This window comes from Octopus bimaculoides, chromosome 5 (genome assembly GCF_046866305.1).
Source record: "Octopus bimaculoides isolate indiv1 chromosome 5, ASM4686630v1, whole genome shotgun sequence".
Taxonomy (NCBI): domain Eukaryota; kingdom Metazoa; phylum Mollusca; class Cephalopoda; order Octopoda; family Octopodidae; genus Octopus; species Octopus bimaculoides.
In genome coordinates this window covers 100,645,683-100,669,766 of record NC_142932.1, presented here as the reverse complement: position 1 = coordinate 100,669,766, position 24,084 = coordinate 100,645,683, and the positions used below count along the sequence as shown (strand labels likewise).

The following is a 24,084-nucleotide window of genomic DNA, read 5'->3' as shown; positions in this document are numbered from 1 at the left end:
TTAGCTCTTCCATATTCAGCAAAATATCCAAATTAGGATCTTCCAGAATTTGTGGAATACATTCCAGAATCTCATGAGAAATTGCTAAGGGTCACTTGAGAAGCTCACTGAAATGTTTACACAAATGCTTCATGATCTCACTTGTTTCAGTGCAAAAATGTAAACCAGCCTTATTCTTCACTGGTGTGTTAACACTTTTCTAAAGAATGAACAACTCTCTCAGACTAGTGTAGAAGACCATTACATTGTGAGAATCAACAAGGGCCTGAATTTTTGCCCATTTTCTTGTCTGATCAATCTTTCAGATGATGCCATTCCTTTTATTGCAAAGCATTGACAACTTTAGTTTGCTGTATAACTTGCCCTTTTAGAACTCCTTGATAGTACTTTTGTCTTTCAGAAAATAGCAAATCAATCTTTACATCATTTCATCAGACGAATCAGTATGTTTGCTTTTGGGGAGGCCAACTGAGGTGGTGGCTGCTTTGTTTGACTGTTTCATACAACTGTGCTCAGTATGCATCAGCTGGTAAAATATCAATTGGTGCAGAATCAGGCTGCACTTATAATTAGTTGGTCATATTTGCTCTAAGTGCACTTGGCACTACAGGGTTTTTAAAACTGCTGACAATCAGTCATTTTGGCACAATTCTGCTGACTTTCTTGCACTCACATCTTCCAGAAACTTGTATGTGATACATAACAGATGATCAGTAAAGCAGTCAATACAACTTCATGGCATATGTCCAATTTGTATTCACAATAGTCTCTTCAGATAAGTATATGGTCCAACAAATGTTATCCATTCAACTGAGAATGACACCAGCTGTAAAAAACCACTTTTCAAGAAGTTGGAAAGTGTTTGTTATGGTCAGATCATATTTGGCACATAGTTCAAGCAGGAGTCTCCTACTGGAGTTGAGGTATCTTTTTCCAGAATGACCCAGTGCTCAGTCCCATGTCTGGTAAATCCTACCCCACTCATCATCAACATCATTGTCATTTAATGTCTGTTCTCCATGCTGGCATGGGTCAGACAGTATGGCAGGAGCTGGCAAGCCAGAGGGCTACACCAAGCACCAGTTGTCTGACTTGGTATGGTTTCTATGGCTGGATGTCCTTTCTAATGACAACCACTTTATAGAGTGTACTGGGTGCTTTTACGAGAAGCTGGCATGGGTGCTCCTTACATAGCACTGACACAAGTGCTCTTTGTGTGATGCCAGTATGGGTACTTTTTACGTGACACTGGCACCCAGTGAAATCACTAAAGGCAAGTGTCTACATAAAGTATCATTAAACTCCTTCTCCTTATTCTGCTCATTTGTCACTATAGGAGCATAACACTAAAAACAGTTACATTTTAATTTCCAGTTGGATCGAGTCCCACCTTCATTAACCTATTAAATGCAATAACAGAAAGCAATCCTTATTTACTAGTAACATAACAGTATACACTCAAAATGGAAACTAATACAGATAGTGAATGTCAACTTAGATATAAAATAGAGCCAGCCATCACCAGCGAACAAGTATTGCTTGGTAATATGTACCATGCTTTCACTAATTGTTTTAGGCACCTATGTAATTATGAACAGTCACAGACATCCTCTCAGCTCAATCTTTGACCCAGCATCACATCCAGAATGTGACAGGTGGAAGGAGACAGAGACAGGTGCACCAACAATCAGCGGGTATTCATTTCCAGCTGAGTAGACTAAAGTAACATGAAGCAAACTACCTTGTCCATGGATACAATGTACCACCTGGTAAAATACTTACTCATAACATTATGATTGTGAGTCAAACATCCTAATGACTAACTCACATGCCCTCACAGATATAAAATACCTGCAGGCAATTTCAACAACTAAAGAAGCTCTAAATGAGGAAAACAAACCTTAGTTAATTACAGGTACCCCAACAGATAGGTCACACCATACAACACTAAAACTAATTCATTTACATTGATATAACAGATGTAGCATCCTACAAAAGTATTCAAACTATGCATATTGTATACTACAAGAATAAATGCACTCTGGTTATGGAGACAGATACAGGTATCACACCTAACCACAAACTCATTGTTAGAATATATTACAAAAACACAAAAATGAACACCTCTACCTCAACACAAAATTTCAAGCCAACAAATCACAGGAATATGTTCAAATAACTGACATAATCTGTAAATTCTAATGCAAACAAAGTTGTAAACTTCATGACCCAAACGGCTACATTGGTTATAGAAGTATAATACTTCCTATCAATTCCAACAAGGAGCCATTACAACACATTACAATACAGAACATGCAACAAAAATCAATAGAAAAAGAATTGTCAACAATACTAGACAGATACCCTCTCAATTCTCCCACCCTGTGACCCATGTAAACCGTCATTACTATCACTGTTACTATCCTACGGCTCTCTTTCACTCTCCTCTGTATCCCTTTACCTTCCTCAACTGCATTATTGGTCAACCATTACTCCCTACATCCACCCTTCAACCCTACCTAATCTTTACAGTTGTTGCCAAACTTCTGTCTTCTTTTCTTTTGCTCTCCCATACACTCTTGCATATCCTCATCCACTCACACTCGGAGTTCTTCTGTCACAATTCACTCCCACTCACCTCATACCTTGAGGAGCCAGCTGGACTTGCAAATGCCTACTGATGATTCTTCTCACACTCTCTTCTAAATGTGAGTAATTATGCAGCTCCTCTACAAGAACCTACTTGCCCCTCCTGCCCTCCCCTTTTAAAAATATTTTAGCCCCTCATCTCTTTGCATAAAGCCATCCAACCCCCGCCCAAGGTTTTGTAGTCTGTGAGCTGCAAGGCAATACCAATGGTCTCGGTAACATGAAAAAGCAAAAAAAAAAAAGCACCTGGTACATGTTATAGAGTGGTAGGCATTAGGAAAGATATCCAACCATAAAAACAATGCCAAAGCAGGCACTGGCTCACAATGCAATGCTTGGATTTATCAGATCCTGTCAAACAATCCTACCCATACCAGTATAGAACTGTTAAATGATGATGATGATGATACAGTCTGCTTGTTGATTGGTGCCAGCTGCAAATACCGTAAACAACTCTCACCATTTGGCAAAGAGCACCATTTTTAACTTCTTGCCTGTAGCTAAATACACAAACACACACATATTTATTCCAGTAACTCCCACCTATGCTTCTATATGAAGAGCCATGTAGTTCTTCTACAGCAAGAAATCTGTTCTGTCCTAGCTCCTTCTTTCATACTTTAACCACTCATCTCCTAGCAACCCCGTCTCTGTTTTAGCCCCGTTTAAGTTGAAGGTGATCTTAGTTTTGCAAGTTGCATATTGACATCAACAGTACTGGTACTTTAGAAATAATAAAAAGCAACCAGTACACTTTACAAAATGGTTGGTGTGAAGACGGACACCCAGCCATAAAAACTATGCAAAAGCAGACACTAGAACATGATACTGACCTCAGACCCATTGGATCCTATCTAACTGCCCATGAAAGATGAACATTAAAAGACGATGATGATAATACACACACGCACGCATGCATGCACACACATACACACACGCGCATACACACACACACAATGAGAAAAGAGTGGGTAGACAGTCACTGGTAAGAATGTTTACACTAAGAAATAATGCTAACACCAGGATGAAGACAAAGAAAGATTTCCGATCGTTTAGCATGACAAATTCATAATATCTCTTACATTATATGCATATATATATATATATATATAATTTATAACTGGTGTAGGCACACTTGTAAAGAATCAAATACACACACACACCAATAATCTTACAGATACACATACATTCACAAGAATGTCAAGAGACATATATATATATATATATATATATATATACACACATACATGTAAATATATACACACACGTGTGGGTGTGTGTGTGTATGTATACATGCACACAGGTACACATATTCAAAAAACTACATACACGCTCTTACATAAATATATAAATATACATGTATATATATATACATAGACACACACACACACACATATGTATATACATTTATGTACATAAATACTTCAATACATAAACACACACACTTATACACATGTATACATATGCTTCACATTGTGCACAAATGAATGTTATAACACACAACACACACTCACACAGAAATAACCATAGAAACAAGCATTTGTGATTATAGGGATTTATGACGATATAAACATATAGATAATCATTCACACATATGCTTATTCCTAATAAAAATGCACACATATAACCAATCATTAACACATATGTACATATTGCTTACTCACATGCATATTTTCCAGTTGTGTGTTTCCATTCTTATGCTGCTTGTGCACATAGTAATAATGATATGTGCACACACATTGTTAACCACTTATACATAAAGTAACGAAATATTTCATAAATAGACACAAAAGTATTCTATGCACATGAAAAATCACAAACACACGCACAAACAAGAATTAACATTTATGCAGACATACACATCTGTATACAAGCATGTGCATTAACAGGGTGGGAAAGGTAGTGTATGAGAGAGAGAGAGAGAGAGAGAGAGAGAGAGAGAGAGAGAGAGAGAGAGAGTGAGAAAGAGTAGTGAATGAAATCTATAATCACAGACACAAAACACGTGGAAAAAGAACACGGATACAAAACCCATCACAGACATAAAAAGAAATTCTACACAATCAGATTAAAAAAAAAAACATCAATAAAACCAATAATGAAGCTTACTGATACAGACAACAGAGAAGAAAGAGAAAAATGGCAAACCTTTCTGTTGTTATTATGGCCACTGTATGTAAAAACCATTCTCGATATGTATTATCCTAGAGTGTGATACACCTCCCCTTTGTTACGATAGGTGTGCATAGAGAGAACAAGAAATAGTCGTGTGTGTGTATATGTATTTATATGTACTCAGTATGTATAATATATTTATATGTATATATATATATTTAATTAGTAAGGTAGAAATATGTATATGTATACCATTTATAGATTGTCATTAGTTATCAGCTCACCTTTTCTGCACGTTCTAAAGCAGCTTCATGTTTTGTTAACAACATGCTAGTTAACACAAGCCGAGCAAGACTCAGGAGCTCATACATACTCCGCCAGGAAGTTGACTGTTGCTATAGCAGTGTAATTTATCCTCAACCCAGTGAGCAAGCTGTTGTTAATGGATTGAATACACTGGAAAGCCAGCTGTAATAGTAAACTCTCTGTATTTCCAGCTTGTAACAATGAAGCAATGAACTGTACATAAATCAGCTCAGTTTTAGTGATGGAGACACATGGTGTAGGTAGGTCTATGGCACTAGGTGTACGCTTCGGTTTAAACAGTGTGTATTTTAATTAGAAATGATAGTAACAAATGGGTGAGGAGGAATGATGAAGCAGAAAGAAAGAACGAGTGAGCATAATATATAGTATGTATGTGTGTGTGTGTGTGTTTATATATATATATATATATATATATATATATATATATATATATATATATATATATATATATATATATGTGTGTGGATGTGTGTGTGTAGAGTTATGTTTTAAATCAGTTTATAAAAATGATTTCAGGCAGTATGAAAGGTGGTAGTAGTGTGTTCTTTGGATAGGAAACAGTAGAAGAAAAAATATGAAAATAAACAAAGAAAAAGTGAGACTAAAGTATTTCCAAAGTAAAAGAGTAAGAGGCAGGCACGCTGAAGACAAACAGTTAGCAACAAGCAGTATTATCACGGACTATAGTTGAAAACGGTCAGATAAACACCAACCATCAATTGCAATAATATCAAGTAAATAGGCAGGCTCTAGCAACTGTCAGTAGGCATTTCTTTTTGTTATTCCAAATCACAGGTTTCACTTTTTTACAACAGTAACATCTTACAGCAAATCTTAACATCCTTTGCTTTCTTAATCCACAGTTTCATTAATTAAATTTCTCTCGTCTTTTTTTCCCCCCTCTCCGCCACTCTGCTAGGTGGGGTGGGGTTGATTGATACCGCGTTAAGTCTTTCCCAGTCTACAAATTGACAGGAGTTTTTTTTTTACAATTGCTTCTAGTGTTCACTTAGTTTTGCCTTGGTGTTATGATAGGGAAAACAATTGAACGCAGCATGAAAATAAGCCATACAAGTCAGTGATGTAATACCAAGAACACATTACACAGAGTACAAAAAAAAAACAAGTGAAATACCAAATTAAATTTAGTAGCTGGACGAAAGAAGAAAAAAAGTATAGCAGTTAATGAGCTCAAGTTCAAATGTAGGTATACACACTATGTGGATGTTTCTTAAACTGGGTTTGGTCATAGAAAATATTGATCAAAAGATGACAGAGCCAATTACAGATTATCCTATTATCGTCCACTTGCTTAGTGTACTAGAATGCTGGAGATTTAATAATAATTTTATACAGTGACTTACAGCAGTGGATAAAATAAAAAATAAAAAATGAAACAATGCAGCTACATTAACAATAGCCAACTGAGGAAACAAAAGGATGAACTATCTAAGCATGTCAAGCCCTGCTATATTATTAATAAATAAATTACTTAGATAATTTTTATATTATAGTAGAATGACATACTTTTATATTTTTCTTCCCCTGAGAGCAAATAAAGCTTCATATGTATTATGAATATGGATAGACTGAGTTTTTAAATCTCCTTTCGAAAAAGATAGCAACCGAGATAATCACTATGGTAACTAGGTATGTGTGCAGGCATGGCTGTATGGTTAAGAAGCTCACTTTGCAAACACGTGGTACCAGGTTCAATACTACTGTACAGAACCTTGTGCATTGGGTTGACCAATACACACCAAATGGAATTTGGTAAGACAGAAACCATGCAGAAGTTCTTAATACATATGTAGTGTGTGTAATGTTTCACTATATATATATATATATATATATATATATATATACATATATTGGTAAACTATATAAAACAAAAAAAAAACTGAATGACACCCCTGGCAATATTGAGTATTGAGCTAAAGACACTCCCTTGTCTCTCTTCATAAAAAAAAATACAATGAAGCAATAATTAGCCTATTGGAAACTTGTAACCAGTCATACTCAATCACAAACTCATATAAAATATAAAATAAATAATTACAAAAATGGTTTTATACAATTTTTTTTTTTCACAATTCCAAAGTGATACAATATTGCAAATTCAACCTATCTAAACTAGCAAGGAAGAGGAAAAAAATATTTATTAGAATTACAAGAGTTACACTGTGTTCCTACTGCATTAAGATCAACTAATTAACAATTTAATATATTACATTTTTTTAAAAAACTGGTTTGCTATACAACACATGATCATACTTATTTTCTCGTTTCTTTAGACTGTTTTTATAGCAAGTTGTATGAGTAGAAGTTACGTGCCCCTAACTCAAACCTACAGTATTTCTTAGAGGGAAAAAACATTATGAATGGTCTCCCACAACATCCTCACAGAACAGTGTAGCTGACTCAGAGGGGGGGGGGGGAGAAAGAGATGGGTGGGGAGAAAGAGATGGGTGGGGAGAAAGAGACTGACACAATACTTGATTGGCACTTTATTTATTGATCCCAGAAGGGTGGAAGGTAAAAATTAACCCCAGCAGGATTTGAAAGATATATCTAATAAATCAATCAAACACACTATTTTGTGTGCCAACTAACTTTTAGATTTAATGTTGTTGTATATTCTACATATCTAGCTATTTGTACCATGCTGAACTGATAAATAAACCCTATTTTCTTTGTGTTCACTTGACATTAGCATAAGCTGCATAAATTTTATGGAACTTTTTTTTAGAGTGAGAGGAAAAGGTGATGCCAATACTGGTAAGAGTAATTATTGTGATGTTAGCAGTGTTGTTGACAGTGGTGATAATGATAGTGGCAACTAATGGTGAGGGGAATATTGGTTGCAGACAGTGAAAGAGGCAGCAGTAATATGGTGATAGAATTTGTGATGCTGATGGTGACTATAGGTAAGGTTTTGATGATAGTGGTAGCAGAAATGATAGCAATGGTGGTGATTACACTATAGCAGGAATTTAAATTCTTTATTGAGATGGATTTTAAAATGTTATAACTATTACAACCTTTAAGTTTAAAAGCTACAGACTTACTTTTTCATATTTTCTGCTTATTGTATTAATGAAGAAAAACAATAAAAATAATTTATTTTGACTAGGCACAATACCAACTTTTGCAAAAGTGAGGCATTAAATAAATTGACAACGCTACTATTTTATCAATTTTGAAGAGACGAAGCACAAAGTCAATCCATCAGTATTTAAACTTTTGTAAACAAGGCAAAACTAAATGCTATAAGACAATTAATCTGACAGCTCATCAGATCTGCCAACACATTGCCATAATACAGAATTCTTACATAAAGTTGAACTGACTTACAGTATATTCATCATCATCATCATCATAATCATCGTTTAATGTCCATGTTCCATTCTGACATACTGATGGGCTCAAGGACTGCATTGTGCTCCAGTGTCTACCTTGGCATGGTTTCTATAGCTTGATGACCATTGCTAGTAATTGTTTTATTGAATCCAATGGTATTTCAACATAGAATATAAATAGATATAACAAAATAGTGCAAAGAATTTAATCCTACATTCTCTAGTGCTTTACATGTCACCAAAAGAAGAGACAATGGCTATTTTGAACTAGTGACCACAGTATTGAAACTGGATACAAAACACTGAAAACTCTTTTATCAATAGTAATGATTTGTTTATTAAATTTCTATTGTTTCTTAATTTAAAAATAATACACTTTCATCAGCAAAACCAAACAAAATATCACAAAGGACATTATATATATTTTTTTTTTCCTATTATGCTTTCAAAACTTTTCTCTCTCTCTTTTTTACCACAACCCACTTTTTGACAAATCCTACCAGGACTCAACTTTTTAACAATAACCAAAAGTCAGTCTGATTTAATGTAGGGAAATTTAAATCTAATCAAAACAAACAAGTATTAACCTGAAAAAAATTTCTTTAACTATTTTTTTTTTACATTATTACTAAGCCAACAATATTATTAAGTAAAACAGACATAACCTGATTGTAAGAAGCAACTAACAATTATTAACTAGGAAGATATTTAAGCATCACTTACTTCCTTAAAGTCCATAGAATAATATATATGATAGTTAGGTGCTTTGACTTATCTTGTTTCTTAGATACCTTATAATATCATAGCAATAGATCAATTCCATCACATGTTGCTTCCGCATTATTTATAAGTTTCAGCAAACAAAACAAATGGGTTACTAAATTTTCAGTATTCCAGAAATACCAATTACAAATATAATAAGCCAAAAATTCTTCAAAGCAGCTTGATTGGAAAGTTAAAGAAAATAATGGTGTCTGATTTAGGTACAAGGTCAATAATTTTAAGAAGGATGGGGTTAGTTGATACTCTTGACAGTTGATGATAGCCTCTACCCAACTCCAGGACTTGACTGGTCATCCCAGGAAGGCATGAATGAAGTTTTTGAAGGCTGATCTGAAAACACAGAGCCTTACAAAGGAGATGACAGAAGACTGAGATATGTGGCACACTGCTGTATTTGAGAAGACTATGCCCATTACAATACAGTTGAGATCCTAAGACCAAGGTGCCACATAAAAAGCACTGGTGTTAGTGCCACCTGTGGAGTGGTTGGCATTAGGAAGGGCATCCAGCCATTGAAACCAAGCCAAAACAGACTGTGGAACCTGCTGCAGTCCTTGGCCTTACCAGTTCTTGTCAAGCTGTTCATCCCATGCCAGTAAAAAGAGTGGACGTTAAATGATGATGGTGATGAACCTCAGTGGGAACTGAACTCAAAATGTAAAGGGATGGAAGAAATACCACAAGGCATTATTTTGTCTGACACACTAATGATTCCCCCAATCTTCTGCTATGAAGTTAAAGCAAATAAATATCAGAGTAGAACAGCTCTAAAAACAACAATTTCTGTTACAATAACAAGAAAGATGATTAAACTTTTACAAGTATGGTGTGATGTTAAAAAAAAAAAAACCCACGTCATGATCTGAGAATCAACGGAAGGAGAACTAACCAAAGATTAGAAGACTAATGAGAAAATAATATTTGATTGATGATCATGGGAGCAGTGTGAGTAATGACTATAAATATTTTGATAAATGTACACAGCAAAGAACACAAACAATAAAAAAAAAGTGGAGATCAGTTGAAAATTTGGAGATGACTCATAACTGAATACATAGATTAGCTTCAAAGAAGCCACATCCTGTTATAGTTGTTGTTAAGCTCCAAATCAAGCAGATTGCTGTGACCATTCATTTTCAGTTACAGTGTATGAAAGACAACCTCATCCAATAAAGAAAACAAGGGTTGTATGTATATATGTATATATATGTACATACGTACGCACGCATGCATACATATGTATGTACTGGAGAGAGAGTGAGTGAGTGAGTGAGATGTGATTTCATCTACTTCCCATGATAAAATGGGTTGGACAGTTCATCACAGTTTGAGCTAAGTCTTTTTCACAGTTACTGTCCTCCTAGAGAGCCTGCATCTCACTTGGATGTTCTAAGGTATATACGTATCCATAATGTGTATTCATTTAAACAGGATTTAGATAATCCTATCAGGTGGTGATATTAAGTTAGACATGGCCTGGACCAATCTTTGGTCGAAACATATCTAAGTTTATCTAAGTTTCTAAGTTTATATATGTGTGTGTGTGTGTGTGTGTGTGTGTGTGTGTGTGTGTGTGTATGTGTGTGTGTGTGTGTGTGTGTGTGTGTGTGTGTGTATGTGTGTGTGTGTCTGTAGCATATTTATGTATGTATACATGAAGACATGCTGCTCGACATTCATTTCCCCATGTTTTGGCAAATTTGGATAGTTGCACAATGTGGGAACAACTGATTGTACAACTCGATACCATTTTCAATGAAAAGCATCAACCTAAAATTGATCAACCATTTTGTGAGCTAGGCAAACTGAGCTGAGTGGAGTTATGTGCCTTATTCCAAGACAATACATTTGCTGTAGCAAGACAGAGAACTGAAACATTATTACCATGCATCATTAAGGCGGAGCTGGCAGAATCGTTAGCACGCTGGATGAAAATGCTTAGCGGTATTTTGCCCGTTGTTCCATTCTGAGTTCAAATTCCACCAAGGTTGACTTTGCCGTTCATCCTTTTTGGGGTCGATAAAATAAGTACCAGTTGAAGACTGGGCTGATGTAATCAACTCATCCCCTTCCCCAAAATTGCTGCCCTTGAGGCAAAATTTGAAACCATTATTTCTGTGCATCATTGAGTACAAACAATTCAATGCCTTTCTTTATGTATTTGTTTTGTGACACTATGACATTCCTTTAAAAATGCAGGTTTTTGACGAGTACATATTTGAAGGGATAACAGAAATAAAAGGGAGGCTACATTGTCTTTTTTAAGATGAAAATTTGAGGCAAAATTAAAAAGTGATTTTTTAAATTTAATCATTTTTAATAGAAAATATAGAGTTTCAGCACAGAAATGTGTGAGGTGGTTTTAGGAAGACTGAATACTTTATTTTGCCCAAATGAAGTAGACAGCTGCCATAACTGCACTTTTAGATATAAGAGATATGTACTTCAGAAGAAGATATATGGCTTAATGAGTAGCCAGAATTATAACCTTGGTACAAGCAATATACTGTGAACCCAGTGAAACAATTAGTAAATAAACTCAATATATGACTTTTAGAAAGGAAAGGTATTTAGAAAAAATGTCACTAAGTACAAACTTCAGCAGATTGTGTAAACTTGATTTTAATATACAGCAAAATAGGAAAACACTTTTCCAAACTTATTATTTTGGTCCTAGGTTAAGGTAGAATAACTAACCAGGAAATACACGTACTATCCTAAATAAATCAAGAACATTTGCAAAAGACTAAATTTTTAATATAGTATAATTGTACAGGTATCACTATGTTTGTTAACTAAAAATACATTACAAAGCTTGCAATAATATTAGCAATTTTTCTTACCATCAGCTCACCTCAACTACTAAAATGGTATTAGAATAATGATGATGATGACAACGACCATGCCAGTAGCAATGATGACACTGACAAAAATAAACCTATATATGATGGCATTTAGCCCGACATTTAATATTATTAAAGAACTGACATTCTAGACATATTAGATTTAGAGACATATTTCAAACTTTTTGAAGTTGAATCTAATAATTCATATCAATTGACCTTTAATTTCTTCAAATGATAATATACAATGATATTAATTTTTGCTTGTTGGTGACAAAACAACCTTAAGTTCTTATTTTAGAAAAGAGACTGAATAACTTTCTAGAATGTTGTATGCATAAAATTTTAGCAAGAACTAAAGTGATTTGATTAGAAATAAAATATTCATACTTTCATATTTCTTTGAGCATCTCCCCATATATATATATATATATATATATATATGAAGTAGCAATGATGTTAAATTAGCATAGCCACTTATATAATATAGTAAATGTTAAACTAGACTATAGTTTATACAGTCAGATATTTGATTATTTCTATGGACTCTTAACAAGAAACAGAAAGCATGGGATATCTATAGGTCAAACAGGGAGATATTTCAAAAGGTTGCAGCTTTGGAGGGGAAATATTGAGGAAAAAGAAGAGTTTTAGAACATAGTTTGAGGATGCAAAACATATTAGAGGTGGAAAATGCAGGGGGAGTATGGAACACCCAGAGAACCACAGTTTGTTAATTTAGAGGGGCAAGAATCATTGTAGCATGAGTAGATGAGACATAGAGAACTAATGGTGAATGCATCGTCGTCGTTGTCGTCATCATCCTCATCATCATTATCATCATTTAACATTCATTGTCCATGCTGGTATGTGTTGGACAGTTTGACCAGGGCTGGCAAGCTGGAAGCTGCACCAGACTCGAGTCTGATTTGGCATGGTTTCTATGGCTGGATGCCCTTCCTAATGGCAACCACTCCGAGAGTACAATGGGTGTTTTTAAATCCCACTGGCATGGGTGCCATTTGCATGACACCAGTATCTGTCACGACTACGACTTTACTTGGTTTGATGGGTCTTCTTCTCAAGCACGGAATAATGCCAAAGATTTTGCTCATTCGTCATTGCCTCCGTGAGACCCAACACTCGAAAGATGCTTTTATGTGCCACCAGCACAAGTGCCAGTTATGTGACACTAGCATTGGCCACAACCACGATTTCATTTGGTTTGACAGATCTTCTCAAATACAGTATATTGCCAAAGGTCTTGGACTCGGTCAAAGCAGAAAAGAAAGATTAAGGAAACATCTAAACTGCATGTACATTAGCTTGGGAACATCTTACCTTCAATAAAAATCAACTTACAGTTTAGTTTGTTAAGATCATATATGTTATCATCATCATTTTAATATCTAGTTTTCCTTGCAAAGGTCAGACAAGAGCATGTTGAGGCAGAGTTTTATTAAAGCTGGAAATCTTTCCTGTCAGTAACTCCAACTCATTTCCAAGTGAGGTAATAATCTCCTAGCCAATTAAGCAATAATAATCTGGATAAGGCTTATGCTGGTAACAGGAAAGAAATAACACCATTTAAGGAGCCATTTGTTAACAAAGGTCACACAGCATGTGAAGACAAGAAGCCTGAATATGTTCATGGTGGACTGCAAACCAATGATACCAGCAGGAAATCATTGTCTACAAACACAAAAGAAACACACACACACACACACACACACGACACGCTTCATCTGCTTCCATCAACCAAATCGACTTACAAAGTTTTGGTCAGTCATGGTTACAGTAAAAGTTATTTATATATAGTACCATGCAGAGCGACTGAACCTGAAACCATGTGGTCAGGAAGCAAAGTTCTCAATCACATAACCATGGCTGGAAATGAACTAGTTGTATTTTTAATTAATGTATTTTGAAGTATTATTGATCAGCAACACAATTTTAAAGACTAATCCCATTTGCTGAATATTAATTATTTATTAGTTTACTATTATATTATTCTAGTTATTCACATCTGTTTCAAAAAAACAAAAAAACAAAAATGAAAAATGATGATGGGGAGGTGGGATATATCTCGCCTACATCACAAACTGAGTTACTAATTTTCATTTGGTAAACAGCCTAAATGCAGCTGTGTACATCACTTCCAATTTAGGATAATCTCCAATTCCTTCCTCCTACAAAGTTCATATGGTTCCAGATGTTAAGCCTTTACCACCTACGTTTACTTTACCTTTGCTTCCAACACAAATACTGAAGTAGAGCTAACAAAGTCTACTCTACAAAATAAACAAATTTTGTGTGTAAATCATCATCATCATCATCATCGTTTAACGTCCGCTTTCCATGCTAGCATGGGTTGGACGATTTGACTGAGGACTGGTGAAACCGGATGGCAACACCAGGCTCCAGTCTAATTTGGCAGAGTTTCTACAGCTGGATGCCCTTCCTAACGCCAACCACTCAGAGAGTGTAGTGGGTGCTTTTACGTGTCACCCGCACGAAAACGGCCACGCTCGAAATGGTGTCTTTTGAAGACACAATATAGTTACTTGGCCTGCTTCATTTAAGTACCAAATTTATCTAAAAGGAATCACAAGAACTAGTACTGAAAATCTAGAACAGCCTTCCTCAGCCCAAAGGAAAATGACCAGAAATATAATGTTTATCAAAAGAAATTCTATCTAATTAAACACTGGTCACTTTGATTAAGTAACAAATATTCTTATAGTAGGTATTTAAGAGAGACAAACAATTAGGGAGAGAGTTAGTTTAGACAAGATGCAGTGTGGTTTTGTGCCAGGGAGAAGCACCACTGACGCTATATTTTTGGTGAGGCAGCTGCAGAAGAAATACATAGCCAAAGATAAACCTCTGTACTTTGCCTTTGTTGACTTGGCGAAAGCCTTTGACTGGGTCTCCTGATCCCTTATTTGGGAGCCAATGTGGAAACAAGGGACAGACGAGTGGTTGGTGAGAGCTGTACAAGCTATGTACAAGGATGCTACCAGTAAGGTGAGGGTTGGCAATAAGTATAGTGAAGAATTCAGGGTACAAGTAGGGGTTCACCAAGGATTGGTGCTCAGCCCCCTCTTGTTCATCATAGTCCTTCAGGCAATAACAGAGGAGTTCAAGACAGGTTACCCCTGGAAGCTCCTCTATGTTGATGACCTTGCTCTTATAGCTGAATCACTACTTGAACTAGAGAAGTTTCAGGTATGGAAGCAAGGTCTAGAATCAAAGGGCCTTAGAGTTAACATAGAAAAAACCAAAGTCATAGTAAGTAGGAAGGCAGACAAATCATAAATCCCTTCAGGTAGATGGCCCTGCTCAATTGTAGAAAAGGTGTAGGTAGAAATTGCATAAGATGCACCTAGTGTAAGCTTTGGATATATCAGGGTAAAGTTAACAGGGAAACTAGCTCTTGTATGCAGAAGTTGCACAGGTAAAATAAACACTGAAAATGGGCAGAAAACAGACTCCATCAACTGCCAAGGGGAAAAGCTAGAGATAGTAGATAGCTTCCTAATGGAAGCTATCTACTGGTAGTGGACGTGGGTGCACCGAGAGCGTAACTGTGAGAATAAGATTAGGATGGGTAAAGTTTAGGGAACTCCTACCCCTGCTGGCAACAAAGGACCTCTCTCTCAGAGTGAAAGGCAGATTGTTTGAAGCTTGTATGCAAACAGCTATGCTGCATAGCAGTGAAACATGAGCTGTCACAGCCAAGGATAAGCTAGGCTTGAAAAAAATGAAGCCAGTATGCTTCACTGGATGTGCAATGTCAGTGTGTATGTTCGACAGTGTGCATGAGAGAAAAGTTAGGCATAAGAGGCATCAGGTGTAGTGTGCAAGTGAGACGACTGCACTGGTATGGTCATGTGATGCATATGGACAAGGACAGCTATGTAAAGAAGTGCCGATCTCTAACAGTAGAGGGAACCTATGGTAGAGGTAGACCAAGAAAGACATGGAACGAGGTAGTGAAGCACGATCTTTGAACTTTGAGCTCACAGAGGCAATGACTAGTGACTGAAACCTTTGGAGATGTGCTGTGCTTGAGAGGACTAATCAAGCCAAGTGCACCCATGTTGGTGGCATGTAAAGAACACCTTTCAAGCATTCAGCCTCGCAGAGATAAAGTGGCTGAGTTCCTTTCAAGCATTGGGACTCCCGGAGGCAAAGTGGCTGAATTCCTTTTGAGTGTTGGGCTTCACAGAGGCAATGACTGAAACCTTTGGCATTATATCGTACTTGAGAAGACCCATCAAACCAAGCGAAATCGAAGTTGTGACAGATACCGATGTCACACAAATTGGCAGCCATGCTGGTGGCATGTAAAAGCACCCATTACACACTCAAGGTGACTGGCGTCAGGAAGGGTATCCAGCCATGGAAAACCATGCCAAATCAGACTGGAGTCTGGTGCAGCCTTCCAGACTATCAGCCCTGGTCAAACTGTCCAACCCATGCCAGCATGGAAAAAAAGGACATTAAATGATGATGATGATGATGATAATTGATGTGCAACAAAACAGTCTTCAGTAGAATCAGAAATATCCATTTTTGCAGAATAAATTTACAGTTGCTTTCATGATTTTCAACAGATACCTAAAGATGCTGAATATGAAAAGTTTAGAAGCTAATATTCTTATTTCTTTACTGCCCACAAGGGGCTACACACAGAGGGGACAAACAATGACACAAATGGATTAAGTCAATTACATCGACCCCAATGCGTAACTGGTACTTAATTTATCGACCCCGAAAAGATGAAAGGCAAAGTCGACTTCGGCGGAATTTGAACTCAGAATGTAGTGGCAGAAGAAATGCCACTAAGCATTTCGTCCGGCATGCTAACGTTTCTGCCAGCTTGCAGCCTTATTTTAGAAGCTAATATTCTATTTGGAAGCAGAATACATGAATTTAATATATGAAGAATGTTCATAAGTGACTTCCATGGAGTCATTTCAATGAAAACAAACAGTAACAGCTTTATACAACTACATAGAAAAGGAAAAAAAAAAAAAATCAGGTATATGTTGTGTGGTGACTGGCATGCCAAAGAATAGACCCAAAGTTTCTTCTGCATATCAGAAAAGGTGAGTGAAAGGGGTTGAGTTAGAATTTGCAAACCAACCTTGTAAAACTCTTGCCAGAAATGACTACCTAAGCAGATCCATGGGTTGGAGAGTTGTCACTTGAGCAGTGCAAAGGTGTCATCTGTGAGGAGTAGGGAATCACTAACAAATGGTAGATGCAGTGTTACAGCTCAGGCCCCCACACAACTACTAATGCTACTGTCTCTAAATCCTAATAAGTATTTTGATATAGTAGAGTTAAATTTTTGTAAGGGAGACAATCGAAGTATAAGCCAGATTATGAATATTATAAACATATTTTAATCTTACATAATATAAAGTTTTTATGAACTAAATTCATTTAGTTGTCTCTGTTCACTGATACAGATACTGCTGAAAATATTATGGACACTAGCTCTCCTTCTCAACGGAAATAGTTAAAGAAATACAGAGCAATAACTTCAAGCTTAACAAGGTGGTGAGCTAGCAGAATCATTAGCATGCTAGGCAAAATAGTGGCATTTCATCCATCTTCATAACCTAAGTTCAAATTCCAATGAGGTTGATTTTGTCTTTCATCCATTCAGGATTGATAAAATAAGTACCAATTGAACACTAGAGTCAATGTAATTAACTTATCTCCTCCCACAAAACTGCTGGCTTTGTACCAAAATTTGAAACCAATAAAATCAGAAACAAATATAATTTCCAACTTCAATTTTTATTTTCTCAAATGAACTTATTGACCCAAGAAGCATTTTAGTGAACCAGATTAACTATAACAAAGATATTTTCTATTACATTTACAGCAAGGTACAATTTGAGAAAAATTTGGTTGCTATTTTTAGCAGGTCAATTGACAACATATTAGCTCCTGCATTAGGTTGTATTTTTTGTTTTATTTATTCATTTATTCTGTTTTCTTATTTTGGTGTATCTACGTGCAGCAAGTAATAAAGAAAGGAAATTAGTAGGTGCAATAGTTACTTGTACACGAAGAGTTATCTCCCTTACAACATATAGCTGTTGGTTTTGTATTTTACGCACGGAGTATGAGAGTGATTTTGTCAGTGAAGATCGCCGCCGTCATCGTCGCGATCGTGTTCGCTAATGTAACCACCATCGTCCTCTGTCTAATCAAATTTTTTATTTAAAAAATGTTTAAATGCTTTTATTTTCCATACTTTGTGAATAAAAGTAGTCAGTTCTGTGAATCAAAGGCAGTCATGGTTTCACTTTACAAAGATCTTACTATATCAACTGAAGAACCAATGAAGAGGCCTTTATATGAAGTTTGGGCAACCTTTTCCGAAAAGCATACTGCATAAAGCATGACACATTATCAGGCGGACCACACTATTAAAATAAATTCGAAGTAATTTCCCATTAGGCATGCCATTCAGAAAGTCTCATAGGCCATAATTTGTCCACAACTGCTCTATAGTCACTTAACCTGCTAGAAAACCAGACAAATCTTCCTCAGATTATATAGTATTGTCTTAAAAACCCACACTGGACAATGCAGTCCTTGCTATCCCTAAAAAGATTGCAGACTCTGAATGTCTTTCAACTTGGTCTGCTTAATCAAGGCTGCCATGGACCTCAACAACAATAGACATGCTGACAAGGGAGACTATATGGTTGCTCATCCTGCTAAAAGAAGAGGCCAAATCCCTCTCAAATCAAACCTAATTAGCTTAAGAAAAAAAAAAGAAAAAAAGAAGGTACACTGCTTCATGTAATCAATGATATACTATACTGGGACGGGTAGAAGTGAATTGTGGAGGCACATGGCCTAGTAGTTAGAGCAGCGGACTTGCGATTGAGGGATCGCAGGTTCAAATCTCCGACCTGGCGATGTGTGTGTTTATGAGCAAAAACACCTAAGCTCCACACAGCTCTGGCAGAAGGTAATGGCAAACTTCTGCTGACTCTTTCGCCACAATTTTCTCTCACTCTTTCCTCCTGCATCTAGCAGCTCACCTGCAATGGACCAGCGTCCCACCCAGGTGGGGAACCTATACGCCAATGAAACCAGCTCTTATGAGCCAGGCATGGCTCAAGAAGGAAAAAAACAACAGAATTGAATTATCAAGGGTGGAAAACCTTTGATCGTAGGTCAAGAGAGTTAGCGCAATTCTGCATCTAAACAACAATTAAATATGATATACAAAGCAGAAATATGAATTTTATTCAGAAGCAAACATTAGCTGAAGTGAACATATGAGGCACTAATGAACATGTGGCACCTTAACCTATCTCAGAGAATGTCTCTTACCCAATGAAACAATGAACTGGAAAGTTTCAGAAAATTTTGAAGCGATATAAATAAATGGAAAAAAAAAAATTCCCACAAAAAATTCTCTCATGTAACAGATCCCATTATCATTACCTATTTAACATTTATTTCCCAATCTGGAGAGAGAAAAAAAACACCTTATCTCAATTGGTCATTATTCTTAGCAATTTTAACAAGAAAACCTGACTTTCCTACATCTAATTTTATTTCTTCATCACAAATCTTTCTAAGTTTACCTTTCTTAAGCTACAATTTACTTACAGCACTACATTACTTTTATTCAGCATATAACCACCACTCTCATTAAATTTCTCATTTGAACTAACTAATAATTATAATTTTAAAATAATATTTGTATTCAACACGGGCATAAGGCTAGTAAAATTGCTAGTCAATTATATCAACCCTTGTAGTTTGGTATTTTATCAGCCCCACAAAAGGATGAAAGGTAAAACTGACCTTAATGGCATTATAACTGAGATGTAAAGAACCATAAGAAGTACCACAAGACACTTTTGTCTGACACTCTTACAGTTCTGCTAATCCATAATAATAACAAAATGGTAATGACAATTTCTTACATTTTAATAATAACTACAAATTTGAAAGGAAAGCAGTATGATGGACTGAATCGATTCTGTGAAAAATTTTGTACATATTTTATCAACTCTGAACAGATGAAAAGAAGTCACCTTCAACATGATTTAAACTCAGAAAATAGAGAGAGACTCAAAAATATACTACATTACATTTTTCCAATAGTAAAAGACATGTAGCTCTGCTAGCAAATGTCCTTCATTTGCCACAAAAGACTACTGCAATAGAATAGAAAACAAAACTAATACAAACATGTAGATATTGTAAACATGTAGAGACTATGAATAACATTGATTTACCTTTCCAGCTATACTGCCATCTTCTTTGGTAATATGTCGGTCTCTCAAATAATCAAGACCAGGAGGAGGAACATAATCATCATCACTAGAAGTTAATCCAAGTTCTTCTCCGTAGCTGATGTGAACCCAATGCCATTGCTCTTGCGGTGTCATTGGCTACAAGTAAAAGTACACACATATAGATATAATTAATATTTATATTTACATAATTAATATAATTAATACAATTGCATTATATAGCAAAATATTACACACTATAAGATAATGTTTATCCTCTGCTTCGGGTGGTAACAAAAATAGGGGTATTTTCATGCAGACCTTATTTATAAAAGATTTAAGCATTTCCTGAGACAGGAAAACAATGAGTTGATTCCAGAGAAATATTAGTAACTATGAATGAGAAGATTTAAAACTTTTGAGTGGAAAACATAATATATATCAGTATAATATTATTTTGAAGGTTTTCATTAATGGAGCATAGGAAGCAGTACTTTGATAGACTCATCATTTCAAGACTCAACTTCTACAACAATGAGACCACACCAAAAAGGTAAGATTAGCCAAATCAGCGAATTGGCTATTGAAGGACATCCTAAGTTCAGTTGAAACAGATTAAGACAACAAATCATCTGATATTTCACAAAACTGTGATAGTCAAACAAAGTGAAGAAAGTTATTGTATTGAACCACTAAGCAAAGCAAAAAAAGCATTTCTGTGAATCACAGAATTTTCCTCTTGGCATCTAGCAGTGGTTTCCCAATTACGTTCTGAGTTCAAATTCCACCAAGGTCGACTTTACCTTTCATCCTTTTGGGGTCGATAAATGAATACTAGTTATGTACTGCAGTCAATTTGATCGACTGCCCCACCTCCCCCAAAATTTCGGGCCTTGTGCCTAGAATAGAAAAGAATACTTGCAGATTTTTACAGAGAACACAGTGCTACCAAAAATACGAAGTAGCTGACAAGAAATTTAGACTGGTCTGTAGCAAATGATTGAATTACTGATTCACCATGAAGAAAATCAAGTATAGAGATATAGGGTAAAAGGGTAAAAAGCCCCTTCAGTCATGAATGACCATGGGATTGCACCTAGAAAGTTACCCTTCAAGTCACAAGTCTGGGCAAGGCAGTTGCCCATGCATACCAGCCTCTCCTCCCCAATCCACCGATGTTATCCAAAGGAAAAGCAAGGTTGCTACAGCTTGGCACCAGTGATGTCAAAACTCATTTCTACAGCTGAGTGAACTGGAGCAATGTGAAATAAAGTGTCTTGCTTGAGAACACAGCACACAGCCTGGTCCAGGAATTGAACTCACTACTTCATGATTGTGAGCCCAATGCTCTAACCACTGAACCATGTATAGAGACATATAGTTGCATAAAATGATGCAAGCAATTTCCTTTAGACAACCTGCAGACGGTACAATGCAGCAATAACTAACAATATTTGTCATCACTCTCTTTACCTAATTGACACTTCCTTTAATGTCACTGATATATGCAATGACTTCTGACATTATTGGATTTATTTTATCATTCATCAATTTTAAAGAATCCTTGTATTTTATCATCATTGCAAGACTTCTGCAAAATAGCATCTCTTCAACCAGTTTGCTATCATCAAGAAATTGTATATATATCAATTGATCGTTTCCATGCCAGCATGGAAAGCCGACGTTAAACGACGACGACGATGATGATAATGATGATGATGATGATGATTCAAGTTCATTAACTTTATTGCATCTTAACATTTCTTCTAAGCTTGAGAGTAGCTTTGTTGCTATCAAGGGCAACAACTTTGTTTACACCAGAATCGTAGGTAGATATAAGGTGGTCATATAAATATCTTCTAATTCAAACTAAATCCCAAAAAATCTTAAACTAAAAAAAGCGAATCACTAATTAAACATTAAATAATTTTTTCTACTCTAGGCACAAGACTCGAAATTTTTGAGGAGAGGGGCCAGTCAATTAGATCGACCCCAAAAAAGGAAGAATTTGCATTGTATCTTCCGCATGTATTTTTTCAATGTTGCATGATTTTGATGGGGTACTCTTCAAAAACACAGTAGCTTGTCACATTTTGCTGTCCTTTGTCGACTACTTTGTGGTCTTCATTTACCACTTATGTCTGTGTCTTTCTTTGTACCCCCTATACTGCACGTTTCTTCTACTTGGGTCATTTGGCATTTCTTTAACCAACTATTGACCTCCATATGAATAATGCATTCATACCAACACAGTTTTCTCTATAGCACATCTCAACCACTTTCTCCACCATCCAATTCTCTCAGCTCAACTGTGCTCTGTTGTTGATGAATATTAATACACTTAGGGGAGCATATTTTGTTTCATTCCTCTCCAGCTTTCATACATTCTCTGCATTTAATGTTTGTATTCTGTTACCAAGCAACATCACACTGTATATATAAGCATCAAACAACTTCACAAATTTAAGAAACAATTCAACTGCTGAAGGATATTAACAAAGTTAAATTACTCAACATGGAAATTCTTTGTTTTGCCTTGAAGCTGACCTTTTTGTTTAGCCTGTAAGAAGCTTTTGTCATTGTTTTAAATCAATTACTATTTTTTTAAAATTATATTGATTTCTTAACTTTTAGTACAAGACCAAAACTTTAGTAAAAGGGAACCAAGTCAATTAAATTGACTCCAGTACATTATAATTCTATTGAATCTGGAGAAATGAAAACAAATTCAACACTGGCATGTTTTGAAATCAGAACAGAAGGGACATAACTGCAAAGCATTTACTCCAGCACTCTAATGTTCTCTGTCATTTCCTATATCGGTTGGTAGCTGTCAGGACACTGCATCCTTCAAAATTTCCATGCTTCCTAAAATTCACCAATGCTATTTCTGACTTGTCTATGAACACTTTCCTCTTTGTGGCTCCTATACTGTCCATTTTGCTGTCTCTCTGTCTTTTATTGTGTATTGTGCACGTAATTCTAGCTCTCATTGCCATCTTTCTTCAATTGACTCATGGCTGCTTTCTGTCCCTTTCGTAGTGCTTATTATTAATAAATTCAGTGCAAATAATGAGACCAAAGGATCTGTTCAATGTAACAAAAGAGATTTTTCAATGGACGTGCCATATACCAGACAATTAGATATTTTAATATCTATTATATAGAAAAAACTTCAGGTATGAAAATATCACACAGAATGAAGATTTTCAATATGCACAAAATATTTACCTGATCCATCAGGGCATTTTGCCAAATCCTGAACAACATCATAAAAGTTTTGTCTCGAGTCCCAAAAGAGGTGAAAAAATATTTGTCTTTTTCTGTAGCTATTTGTATAGCATTTGGTATCACTCGGGCAGTTTTCTCTTTGGTAATAGCACATATTTCCTTGCATGGAATAGTTAACTGAAATAAACAACAGCATGCAGTATAGATTATATCCAACTCAATGAGATAAATGTCTATTTATGGTTCTAAGTTCTAATGTAAAATAACATGTGTCTCTTTCCAATCTAAAATTCAAAAATCATTAGCTCTAAATTCTGTGTCATTCCATTTAGTATCCACATTCAGAGGCTAGCCACAACATCAATTTGTTTACTCATATTATGGATGGCCAAATGAGAGCAAGCAAAAACTACTTTTCCAACATTCTAAAGTCTACTTTTCTCATATCTCTGATCAAGGTTGGTTAGATTTGAACAGAATAAAATATTTTGA

General features: G+C 35.8%; 1 protein-coding gene across 15 annotated transcripts in view; it reads right to left on the bottom strand.

Moving 5' to 3' along the window:
* Positions 1–24,084, bottom strand: part of LOC106868342 (protein Aster-B) — a 261,093-nt gene that overhangs the window by 77,012 nt on the left and 159,997 nt on the right. For all 15 annotated transcript variants that reach the window (XM_089352777.1, XM_014913551.3, XM_089352770.1 and 12 more), the window contains 2 exons: positions 23,593–23,769; positions 20,365–20,520 (listed from right to left, as the gene is read on the bottom strand). In XM_089352777.1, the coding sequence (XP_089208903.1) occupies positions 20,365–20,520; positions 23,593–23,769 (333 nt within the window). The remainder of the gene's footprint in view (positions 1–20,364; positions 20,521–23,592; positions 23,770–24,084) is intronic.